We start from the raw sequence: 12,885 nt of genomic DNA, 5'->3' as shown, positions 1-12,885 counted from the left end.
AGTTGCATCATAGTTCAGGAGGAAGTAGTTGATAATCAATTGATGTTACAAATTTGGGGAGAAAACTATATAGTGCTACTTGATGCTAAGATGTATCTACGTATAGATTTTTCGAGTCATTTATGTATATAAATTTGCAGCTTGTGATGTTCCATTATGATAATATTATCTATCATATCATGAAGATTCACATGAGATATTATGACCAAAAACAGATTGTTCGAGCATTTAAATTAATGAAACTCTAAGTTTCTTTGTGATCAATTATAGAAAGAAAGGGGCAAAAGTTTAAAAATGTATTATGTGTGATATATTTTTTCAATTAGTAATTTTTCAAGAGAAAAAAGGGAAGATAAATCTTTATATGTTTGGAATTTCTGCTTCGAGTTGGTTTAATTTTCTCTCTGAGATAATTCAACTTCTAGGTAATGTGGAAGAATTGGTGGAAGCTATGAATTGTTTGATGTTGCCATGAAATTCGCAATGACATTAAAGTTGAAATTTTAGGTAATTTTCATGGTCATCTTTCTGTTGTTTGTATCACATTTCAAGAAAATACAACCATTAATGTAGTAATTTCAACCCGTTGAAGTTGCAAACTCAGAATAACAAGCAGGTCAAATTATACAAAAGGATTGATTTCGCGTTCTCCAATTTCCAAGCCTTCAGGTATAATTCCACATTCTTTCAGAACCTTCAAATTAATGTTGAAAGAATTTTCAGTTCTCGAGTTTGTGTATTGATAATGGACAGTGACTGATTTTGATATGTATTTGTATTGAGAAGTTGTTTTTGGATTGGATAAAAGTTGCAACTGTAGTATTGGAACACAACTTAGAGAACACTTCACCAATAAATTAAGTTTTTGTAGTGAATTGGATATTTATCTGAATTGAATATTATTTAGGATTTTTCATAGGATAGTTGGAAGCAATAACTTAACACGATGATTGTAGCCATGCTCCTAATAATGAAAATCGTGGAATTGGAAGGATGATCATATAAGGATAAGATATGATCAATTTGGTAATCTTAGATTATAACACATTATACGATGGATAAAGTCGACTACAGGCTTATATAATATCATGAAATAAGACTAAACTCTACTTTGGAGTCCCTATAATGTGTGACTTTTTCATCTGAATGTAAATTCCCTTAATCGAGGTATAATGCGTGATTGTTTTAGGACAATGAGGTTGGATGCAAGTAGAATAATTTTATAGTCTATTTCAGTAAATTCAAAACACATTTTAATTGCATTAGGTAGTTCTTGTAATCTTTTAACTCAACTGTGACGTTCTTGCAAGGCTTTGGGCATAACTATATGTTCTTTTTATACTCAAATGAAAAAGGAACATGATTTTTTGGAGTCTTCATTTTTTTTGGCCTTACAGAAACATTATGGGCTAATTATTTGGATAACAATTATGTTCTGCAAGGGAACATTTCAAGTATCTAGCATTTTTTATTTGGACACTCCTATCCTGACAAATATCTTTCATAGAGATAACCATATATCCTTGAGATCAGATTGGATTATGTCTTTAAAATTTGAAGACATTAAGTTATTTTTCTACACGTGAACCTTTTTTTTCCCACATGATCAGCTCTATGTAACCCTATCAAGAGCAAAAAAGGTTCTATTGCATACACCTATTAATTTGATGACCTACAACAGAAAAGGATGATGATCATTTGATGTACAACATCACTTAGGCTTAAATCAATCAAAAAAAAACATTTGTATAGATAGATCTCTTCGGCGGACTCAGATTATGTTGATTTCTTGTGAATGTAGTTGGTCTTGCAAATTGAAAATGAGTCAACTTACCGAACGTGTCATATTATACACATCACCAAAATCATTATGAATTTTAACTTTAGCACCCATTCTTGCTTTTGAAGGATGAGATTTAGCTAGCAAATGCACTTGCCATGTTTCATTGGAGAACTTTAATCTTATTGGGTGAAGCCTAACATAGGTTTTGTTTAAGAAAAAAACATGTATACTTCAGATTTAGTGTTTCCTCTTTTATTTCTTGCTTGAGATTTGAATTTACTTTTATTCCTTTTTGTGTGCTTCTCCTCCACAAGCAGAGTTTTTTGTCTAGGAATGTGCAACGATAATATGTTGATTTGGTGTTTTTCTCGATATGTAGTGGTAAACTATAATTATTATCCTAGTGATATAGGAATGATGATCCACTTTGTGTATCAAATAAAATCTGTCAACTCTGACTTGTTCATAATGCCTACCTCTGTTTAGTCTTAGAAGACCGTGTCCACAGGTAGTCAGTCATCTATGTTCTTGAAAAACATTTTGTATATTGGTATCCCCTTAGCCTATCATCTTTTCATATTTGAATATAATGTAGAATTGTTCCAGCTCATATTCAGTTCTTTTGATCACACTGCATATTCAATGTTAATACAACGGATACACAAATCGAAATCACTTGAAAAAGTTGTATCCTTATTTGACGAAATATCCAAGAGTGGTATATGTTTTACGTTGATGTAAACTCAACACTTTTAAATGCATTTGCTAAGCTTCAAATACTTTAGTGATGATTTTCAATTTCAAGCCAAAGGTGAATGATTAGAATATAATTACTTTAGTCTTTGCGAATCTAGTATAAAAATATACCATTTCTTTTCAAATAAAATTCAAGAGTCTATTATGCATCAATTAAATTATTTTTCAAATGTTTTAGTTATTAATCAATTTTGTCATCTATGATTTTTATTAAGGGTATAGCAAAAGTAGATTGTAGTACGTCTTGAGCCTTGAGAGTGCTTGAATTTACGTGGTATCTTCAACGTCTGCAATCATAGTTTACTATTTCGATGTTAATGCTGAATTGAATAAGATAATAGTTAGCAAGAGGTAAGGAAATTGCAAGTTCTAATTATAAACCTAATTTTATTTTAATGTAATTAGAGAAAATAGCCAAATCACCGCTCAACCTATAACCAGAGTACCAACTACACACTTATACTTTACGGGAGTCCTATTACCCCCCTGGACATTTTCAAAATGAAATATATATCCCCTTAAAATCGAACACCCAGATTCGCACTAAGTAGTGATCTGCACGCGCCCTGCCACGTAATATTACGTTTTTTATATTTAAAAAAATAATTATTTTTCTCTATTATGCTTTTTCCTTTTATATTTTTCTTTTCTACTTCTCTTTTTCATTTTCTACTCCTCTTTTTCTTTGTCTTCAACAAGGCTTTTCAGATTTTAAAAAATGCATTTTTAGATAGGATACATTCCATGACTACTACATACGCTTAGACGTTTAGAGGAGATCTGATATCAACAATATCTCGATGTTATTTATTGAAGCTTTAGAAGAATGGGAAACTCCATCGTCGGAATCACTTCTGCTTCCACTGCTAGTATTGAACTTAAAACAATGCTTTGAAAAATTACTAGTAAGCAACACTAGTTAGCCGAAATGACGATACCGGTGTTGGCTAGTGGAGAGACTAATGTTGATTTCGATTTAACAATGTTAACCTAAGAAGTTTGATGGATTTTTGCAACCATTTCAATAAATGGGTTTTCTCCATTAATTAGTTTGTCACCCAATGATTTTGTTACTAAATTCTTCTAAGTTAATGGGTTTGTTACCAATGAATTTTTCTCCATTTTTACACTAAAGTTCAATCCTTTTTTGACCTCCGATTTTAATTTTGAGTTACCGCTAAATTTTCAAATCGGTGAGAAGTGAAGCTACGATGACAAGTATGTGATTTGAAAATGAGAGTTGGCTTAGTGATAAATGGATGATGCGGCCCTGGTGGTGGAGGTGAGCTGAAATTGCCTTGTTAAAGAGGAAAAGAAAGAAGAAGAAGAAGGTAAAAATGGAAAAATAAATAAGAATAAAAGTAAACATAAAATTCAAAAAAAATTAATATGAAATAAAAGAGATACTTATAAATTAAAGTTTTAATTATTTTTGTTGCCTCTCACTCTCTCAAAGAGAGTGAACTACACCTCTTTGCCACCTCAGCATTCAGGGAGCAAATAATTATATTTTAAAATAGTTTAGGGAGGTAATAGGTTTCTCGTGAAGTATAAGTGTGTAGTTGGTAATCTGCTAATAGATTAAAGGGGTATTTGACTATTTTCTCTAAAAATTAATTGCAAATAATCCTCATTATACATGATAAAGTTTAGAACTAGGCACATTGAGCTTTATTTTCAGAATGTCAACTCAAAAAATCTTCCATAGTCTTGACAATTATGGAATATCAAAATACAAATAAAAATCATGGAATTATTTCATCCAACATGCAATCTCTAAGTTTGATTTCTGTAACATTCATTTCTGCCTTGTAAACAACATCACAACACTCTCTCCTACTACCCTCCTGGAAAAAAGAAGAAGAAAAACAAATGTTAATAATATATTTCCTTCGTTTAAAAAAGAAGGATCTATTTTTCATTGTAGTGTGTTTCAAAAAGAATGACTTGTTTCTGTTTTTGGCAACACTTTAATTTTGGATTTTTACGTGGCATGTTTAAGGTTACAAGATTAAATGTCATTTTAATATATTTGATAGGCATAATACATAAATGCGTCATTTAACTTGACATCATTTCACATTTACGCCCTCCAACTTCAGGCGTGCATAAGTAGACACTTAAACTTATATAAAATTGAACAAGTAGACACATAAGTCCTACGTGAAATAATAGGACACCACGTAGGTAGCAAATTGTCGTGTAGAATGCTACATAGGACGTGTGTATCTATTTGTTCAACTTTATATAAATTTAAGTGTGTACTTGTGCACACCTAAAGTTGAAGGGCATAAATGTGATCGATCTAAGGCCAAGTTAAAGGGCATAATTATATATTATACCTATTTGATATAACTTTGAAAAGTCTTCTTTATTGTATCAAGTCAAACTATATCATTCTTTGTGAAACGAAGGAAGTACTCACCCAGTCAAGCTTCTTCATGGGAGAAAGGACATGTATTTCTGATATATGATTTGCAGAGTGATTGCCATTTGATAAACAAGGTGGCAATTTTCTTGAATATCTCCTAGTATAATTTGTAACCAAATAATAACTTCTACTACGCATATTCTTGATGGACTCAAAGAAAAGAACATGTGGAGCGTCACAAGGATTATTATTAGGCAACCTAGTGTTAAAAACAAAGAAAGGTTTATACAATTTGCTCCATGGAATAAAAGTTTGTAAAGGTATTTGTATAAAACTTGGTGGAAAAATGGACTCATAAATTTGAATAGAGTAACCCCATGATATTGAAAATGTCCAATTTTTGGGCTTGTGATAACAAATGCTTTGTTGTGAGAGTCTTGATTGAAATTGTCCATTTTTTGCAACTTTCATTAAATGGTTAAGTGATTGTGAATGATTCATGAAGGGAAATATTGGGTCTACATAATCAAGATGGTGAAGGGAAATTAAAGGAGATTGTGGATGTGCTGAGAGAAATCCAGATATGTCTCCATGTAGGTCTATCTGCAATAACAAAGATATAATATGCAATATATGAATTTACCTTATAAACACTACAACAATCTTTAATTAAAGGTCTCGAGAGTTTAAATATTAGAATTGAAGTTGTCTTTGGTAAAAATCGGTTTACCCCTGATGGGATTTTCGGACATAAATTCGAATAAATTGGGCCTAAAGTGTGAGTCAGACACCAGATGAGGAACAAAAAAAAGGGTAAATAAAACAAGATAGATTATATTTTAGGGAAAAGACTCAATATGTCATCAAACTTTGAAAAAAAACTCATCTATGTCATTCGTTAAAAGTTTGACTATTTATGTCATTTCAGTTTGAAAAAAGGCTCATCCATGCTATTATTCGCAAATGAAAATGGCATAGATGAACCAAATTTTTAACGGATGGCATAGAGGAGCCTTTTCTCAAAGATCGATGACATATTTGAGCATTTCCCCTATATTTTATAATGTTTTAGTTAAGTTATTTTGCTCTTACAAAATCTTCTAGTATGTTTTATAAAATGATTATTTTTTTTTCTTATGACTGTATATAACATATCAAATAAAACAAAATGCCTTTTTAAAAATATTTTGACAAAATTTCTCATAGATCAATTTGGGTAACATATGTATCAGCCCAACCTTTGGTGAACTGAAATGACCTGAACTAATAAATGTACGGGTCAATAATCAGCCCAAACTTAGACGCGTTGGGCCGATTATAATTTCGTGGACTAGTTTTGTCACTTCTACTTAAATCTTCTCTTTTCCAAAAAAGTTTAAGTTACCTAATAGTGCAACAAAAAAAATTACATTGACAATATATATAACTTAAGCTCGTTAAAAATACCTGATGGAAGCCCTTTTCTTGAGTGAGAGAAACACCTAAATCAGCCACACATGACTGCAAAATATGGTCACCTCCATAATAAGTTTGATACTTTTTGATACAACTATCCAAATTTTCAACCATTGCCTCAACAAGTGCATAACTAAAAGCATAACCACCACCACCAAATGCCATATTAAATGAATGTGCAACATTTGATGCATGTGTTTCTGAATTCATCCCAACATAAAAATATTTCCTATGATCATACTTTGACAAAACCTCAACCAAATTATCTATGAAAAAAATTGTGTCATCATCAGCCATAATGTACCATCTAGCACTCTTGTTCTCCATCTTAAATGTCTCTTCCACAACGCGAGCCATTCGTATGGTTTGTTGAATTGGATGCTTATCGTATATTTTGTATCTCGAGGTGTCTTCTGAGACCTTGAAAGGAGGACAAGAAGAGTAAGGCCATGGAAGCAATTGATGATCTTTTGGGAAGCTCTCGAGGAACACGAATCCACGTGTTATGTTTGGTTTCCACCAGGATTCAACGTAGGATATTCTGTTCTTCCATGTTCTAGATGAGCTTGTTATTCCGAATACTAGATGGCTAATATTGGTAGGAGTATCATCTTGTGTAATGTCATGACCTTTGAAACTCATCAAGTTGTTGAATATAATGATTGAGTTGCAACATGGATGGTTAGATAGCAAAATGTGGATTACATAGAGGATTAGTCCTGAAATTAACAATGATTTGCATAATTTTCCACTTAATAAAACGGATAATTGCATAATCTTACGTCGAATTAGAGAAATCAAGTTTGTGAAAACCATCAAGGGATACCAATTTCTTGAAGAAAATAATGTGATTTGATGTAATTATAAGTAATGAGTGAAAGCTTGAAAATTTAAAGTAGAATTTTATGGGGTTTGGTCATAAGGATAACACAAGGTGCATGTTAATAATGAGACATGTTATTTTTCTCGTGTAAACTATATAATAAAGTAAGGTGTTGAATTAAATGTGAAAAGGTAACAAAAGAGATGTGTAGTACTATAAGTAGTTCAGTTTTTCTCGTGCCGTTAAGCCAAATGCACGAGTTATACACACTTTTTTTTTTCGAGTCTGACTAATCCAGATTTGTGCACTACTTTGAGAGATAAAGGATTTCCTACCAAAGGTGACTCCATATGATATATCAGGGGCTAAAACCTGATACTTCTATTTAAGAATGGAAGAGTACTCACGGATTCATGAATAATTTCTTCTTGTTGCTATGAACACTTAGGCATTGAACATTGCTTATTTTAGTGAGATTTCGGAAAATTCGCCAAAGGTAAACTTTATATTGTTAACTAGCATAAATTTGACTAGGGGTGTACAAAACCGAACCGAAAATAGAACCAAACCGTAAATCAAGTCAAACCGGAAAAAAAACTCGACTAGTGGTTTGGTTTGACTTGGTTTGGTATTGGAAAAAAAAATCCGACTATATTTGGGTTGGTTTAGTTTTAACTTAAAAACCAACCCGACATTATATATGTAATTTTAAAATTTTATTTTATACATAAAATTATTTACTTTGATATAATTTTAAAATATTCTTATACTATTTCATAGTTTTATCTTTTAATATATTATTTCAAGTTTAAAACTTAGAATTCAGAATGGTCCAATAAAGATTATAGTTCATAGATGTTGATAATTATAATAAAACTTAAATCAAAATCAAATTAATAATAATGCAAAAAGAAAATCAATTCAACACTAAGAATGACAATAATATTGAATATTTGTTCTTTAGTTTTACATTGGTTTAGACAATTAAAATACATAATCTAATTTAATTGTCCTTAAATATTAGTAATGTAACTAATACTTATTAAACTTATTTTAGCATGATTTAGTACTTTTAAATTATGATTAATTTCATTATGACTTTGCAATATTTATTTTATATGATGATTTCATTATTATTTTTTATTGAATATTTTAGTGTCATAGTACTCATCTCATATTTTGTGTTATTTTCTTAAGAAACACCTTAGATAATTGTATTTTGGTTGGACTAAAGAAATATTTGGAGCACAAGTTAATTATATGTTTGTATGCAAACTTTACCGAAAAAAATCCAAAAATCTGAAAAAATCCGAGGTTTATTAGTTTGGTTTGATTTATAAATTTAAAAATTCAACACAATGGTTTGGTTTGGTTTGGTTTGGTATTTGAAAAACCCGAACCAACCCGAGGTTGAAAAATCCGAATTATATTAGTTTGGTTTGGTTTATAAATTAATTTTTTTACACAAATGATTTGGTTTGATATTTGAAAAATCCGAACCAACCCGGTCATATACACCCCTAAATCTGACTATTGCCAACAAGAACATAGGGTAGGATTTATAAATTATAGGGAAAAGGATTTAATATACCCTTCAACTTTGCGAATTAGAACTGATATACCACTTATTATAAAAGTGGTCACATATACTCCTTCCGTTACACAAATGGTCCACATATACTCCTTCCGTTACACAAATGGTCCACATATATCCTTTTCGTCTAATGAAAGTGAAAATGTTGATTTTAAATTTATTTTCTTGATTTTTTTTATAAAAAAATATACATGTAGGGGTATATTTGACTCTTTTCAAGGTTATATAATTTGATCTTTGTCACATGTGAATTTTTTTTTGACTTCTTTGATTGAACGGCTAATTTTCATTCAAGAGTACTCATGTGCCTAATTTTGAGTTGCGACTAATCATAGAAGGGTGCTCGATCAATCTAATAGTTCACTAATATTATTTTCCAATATAAAGATACATTAGTACACCTGTAGCTTCTCCATTGATTAGCGATAATTTAACTTGTTATAACATGTTACTTAGTACTTACCTACAATGAATTTAAGTTCTATGCATCGATCGACAGAGTAAATATTATTTGGAAGTGATAGACAAAAATGAACAAGTGCCTTAAATGTTGCATTTGAGGCAAATATACACTAAGATCCACAGAAAATGTGCAGGGATTTACATGCTTTCTCACTCAGCCTCAGTTAAGCCATTGTTTTAACCTCATAATTAGGCTAAAATGATATATAGAAAATTAATATTTTGCCCTTCTCTTATCCATTCATCTTAATCATCAACATAGATGGTTTCTTGTTGAAACAGTCCACCAAAAATCTTCCTCTTCTCTGTTGCAGCAACCTCTGTTTGTTTAGCTGGTTTCGGAGCCTCCTTCATTTTCGAAGCAAATGGATTCCTTGGAGGAGTTTTCACCACTGCTTTCTGAGCAGGCAAATTCTTGGCCTTGGCACGTCCCCTAACGGTAGCAACTTGAGCGTCTGATTCTTCGTTGGCCTTTTCAACAGCTGATTTGAGTTGTGAGCTGAATTTCTCAAATGAAAATCCTGTACTTAAGCCTTTTGCTTTGTCTAGTAGACTTTCAACAGAAGGAATGGAAGCTGATGATGCCTTCTCTTCAGGTTCCTTTGCAATGCTAGCAGCAGCCTTTGCTTCTTTCTTTTCAAGCTTCTTTGCTTCTTGTTCCTGCCTCTTGGATGCTTCAGCAGCTCCTCGAGCTTCTACCTCAGCTTTCGATTGTTCAAGGGCTTCTGCGTAGGCCTTTCTCCGACCATCCTCAGGAATGACGCTGTGTATATAATGTTTCACTCATTTAGATTATATGGCATCCAGAACTGGTACAAAGAGGATAAATCTCTGTATATACTTATCGTATTGTTTTGTTGTAGTTTCTGTTTTGTTACTATCTGTTGTTTTTGTTATTATTTGTTGCTTCTTGTACTTCCGTTATTTCTTTCTTTGAACTTTTTTTTTCCTTGAGCTGATGCTTTATCGGAAATTGCCTCTCTACCTATATAATAAGGTAGGGGTAAGTTCTGCGTACACTCTACCTTCCCTAGACGACACTATGTTGGGACCATATGTTGTTGTTGTGCTGACAGAGTGAAAAGAAATAGTTAAACCTGTTTTATAGCAGGAACTCTTATCTTATTTTCCCCATTACTAATCCCACTTTTTATGGACGCTTACTTGTAGCTATCTTTTAGATGATCTGATGATTCGTTTACACTTTCAGATTTAGTACGTAGAAGTTAAACACCTAGAGAAATCATTCTTAAGAGCACTAGTATCACCGAAATTTGGAAATGCAGCAATTGAGGAAAAGAGGTATTTACCTAAAAAGTTCATCCACAGTCTTTGATGGTGCTGATGGATCAGCAAAGACTTCCACAACCTGTACAAAGAAATAATTCCAGTGGTTGAACATCCACATTATAACTAAAGAAGACCAGTAAAGGTTCACTTGCATAAATTCATTTCATTTGAACTTTTTCTTATCTTAGTAAACTTGTCAATTTAAATCCGGTAATCAACGTTTATTGTAATGTTATAATATTGGATTAAGATGGGCTTAAATGGAGCAACATGAGAGTGAGACTTCATATAACCGACCCCAACTTGTAGTTGTTGTAATGTTGCTTTACTTAAAAGGAGGAGCAGTCACTACCTTATTTTCTGCCACCGCTGTGTTGGAGAAAACATCTACAACGAGCTTAGCTATCTGAGACTTCCCCACCTGATGATTGACATAAAACACGAGATCATAAGTGATGACTTAGCTTATTTCAATCTATTTAACATGCGTAGAAAGCAGAAAAAGGAACCAATAAACCGAAGAGTATGTCATGTGACTAAATCCACAATAGAATATATGAACATGTTCAACATTAAAAGAAATTGCATACATTACATTACTTTATAGGCGTCAGCACCAGCACTTCCTTCAGCTGAAACAACGATTTTGTATGAGCTCTCAGGGGAGAAATCCTCTGTTAATTTGGTTTTTATGAGTGTATAGCTTAGATCTGTCTCCACTATCTTCTGCAGTAACTCTGCTATCGTCAACGGTTGAGATTTTGAGAACAGATTGTTGAAGAAAGATGTAATTCCGTCTAGCACATTGTATGTAGAGCCTCCTGAAGTAGATTCATCATAGACTATGGCCACATGCCCAACACCAGCTAATTGTGCAGCTTGTATAACTTGTACAGCATCTGTTGTGGTGACTTCAGTCGCAGGACCGTTTTCTCCCTTACCAATAGTAACCACAACTTTGCTAGCATTTCCGATTGCTTTTGCAATCGATTCTGCATCTTGAAATGTGGATGCAACTGCATTCAGGCGTTTTGACTCATCGTTAGAGATTACCTGCAATCATGCAACATGTATAGTCAGAAAACAACAACCCATTCCCTCAACCAATGTGAGACACTCTAACACTCCCTCTCCCCTCCCTCATGAAGTTGGACATCTAGATCATGGACGATATAACATCCAGGATCAATATTGTGAAACACAACAAACAAAGATGACTCTGATAGAGAAAAATGTACCTTGAACCTAATTCAACCAAAACGTTAGCTCATGAGTTAATATTTCCCAAAACCATATATGAAAATAGCTCATTCCTACAACCAATGTCGGATACTCTAACAAGTTCCGTATTTTGCAAGGACAAAGAGACTGACCTTGTAGCTAACGGCTAGACGAGCTAGCTCTTGTGCAGCACCAAGGTCAGAAACTCCAGCTCTGACACTATAACCTTCACGCAACAGCAACTGTGCAATGCGGATACCAGCTTGCCCAGTTGCACCAGCAACAAACACCGTTCCAGGATCCTTTGCCCTTTGCCTTCCAAAAGACAATCCAGAAGATGTGTTCGTGCTAGCAGGTATCAAAGACGTCACATCAGGTAACTTACCTGTTGAAGACACAGTATGATTAAGTAATTAAAAGTGTGCTCGTCTTCTAATCTTTTAGATAATACCAGTAACACAATTCAATAGACACCAGAGCACACTTTTACGGACATAATTAAGTAAATCCAAATGAAATGGCCACACAATTCAATATAATATCAGAGCAAGCAGACGCCTAGTGTTCAATTCCCAATATGACATTAGAGCAAACACAAGTCCTGCATTCAAGTCTCACTGTCACCCATAATCAAAAAGAAACTTTACAGAAATAATAAAGTCAATTTACATGAGACGGACACATAATTAAACATGGTATCAGAACAAGCAGACGTCCAGTGTTCAAGTCTCAAATAAGGCATTAAAGAAAACATCAATCTGGCATCCAAGTCTCACTGTCACCCATTATCAAATTAAAAAAAAGACTTCTACAAATATAAAAGGGAAAATGCATAAGTACCCCCCAGCCTATGCCCGAAATCTCAGAGACACACCTAACCTTTACTAAGGTCCTATTACCCCCCCAAACTTATTTTTTAATTAATTTTCTACCCCTTTTGATCCTACGTGGCACTATTTTGAAAAATTTGTCAACACGTGTTGGGCCCACAAGAATAGTGCCACGTAGGACCAAAAGGGGTAGAAAATTAATTAAAAAATAAGTTCGAGGGGGTAATAGGACCTTAGTAAAGGTTAGGTGTGTCTGTGGGATTTCGGGCATAGGCTGGGGGGGTACTTGTGCATTTTCCC

At 33.1% G+C, this 12,885-nt stretch overlaps 2 protein-coding genes across 2 annotated transcripts in view; both read right to left on the bottom strand.

Annotated features, from left to right (window-relative positions):
- Positions 1-4,284: 4,284 nt before the first annotated feature.
- Positions 4,285-7,007, bottom strand: LOC125873937 (uncharacterized). The gene is made up of 3 exons (XM_049554759.1): positions 6,357-7,007; positions 4,965-5,513; positions 4,285-4,386 (listed from the first exon to the last, which is right to left on the bottom strand). The coding sequence occupies exons 1-3, from the start codon at positions 7,005-7,007 to the stop codon at positions 4,285-4,287; spliced, it is 1,302 nt and encodes a 433-aa protein (XP_049410716.1).
- A 2,299-nt stretch (positions 7,008-9,306) lies between these two features.
- LOC125873936 (protein PLASTID TRANSCRIPTIONALLY ACTIVE 16, chloroplastic) overlaps positions 9,307-12,885 on the bottom strand; it is a 126,794-nt gene continuing 123,215 nt past the window's right edge. The window contains exons 3-7 of the mRNA XM_049554758.1: positions 11,908-12,141; positions 11,135-11,587; positions 10,887-10,955; positions 10,555-10,613; positions 9,307-10,007 (exon numbers count right to left, since the gene is read on the bottom strand). Coding sequence (XP_049410715.1) covers positions 9,491-10,007; positions 10,555-10,613; positions 10,887-10,955; positions 11,135-11,587; positions 11,908-12,141 — 1,332 coding nt within the window. The 3' untranslated portion in view covers positions 9,307-9,490. The remainder of the gene's footprint in view (positions 10,008-10,554; positions 10,614-10,886; positions 10,956-11,134; positions 11,588-11,907; positions 12,142-12,885) is intronic.

Source organism: Solanum stenotomum, chromosome 8, assembly GCF_019186545.1.
Source record: "Solanum stenotomum isolate F172 chromosome 8, ASM1918654v1, whole genome shotgun sequence".
NCBI lineage: Eukaryota > Viridiplantae > Streptophyta > Magnoliopsida > Solanales > Solanaceae > Solanum > Solanum stenotomum.
The sequence above is the reverse complement of the archived record's forward strand: the minus strand, read 5'-3'. Positions and strand labels throughout refer to the sequence as shown.

What these genes read in the sequence shown, in the direction of transcription:
- LOC125873937 (XM_049554759.1), bottom strand. Translation starts at nt 7,007, where the DNA reads ATGAGTTTCAAAGGTCATGACATTACACAAGATGATACTCCTACCAAT. An exon ending in AAGAAAAGGGCTTCCATCAG is followed by an intron (nt 5,514 to 6,356) that starts GTATTTTTAACG and finishes TTGTTATTGCAG; the next exon opens with ATAGACCTACATGGAGACAT. An exon ending in CCATGAAGAAGCTTGACTGG is followed by an intron (nt 4,387 to 4,964) that starts GTGAGTACTTCC and finishes TCTTTTTTCCAG; the next exon opens with GAGGGTAGTAGGAGAGAGTG.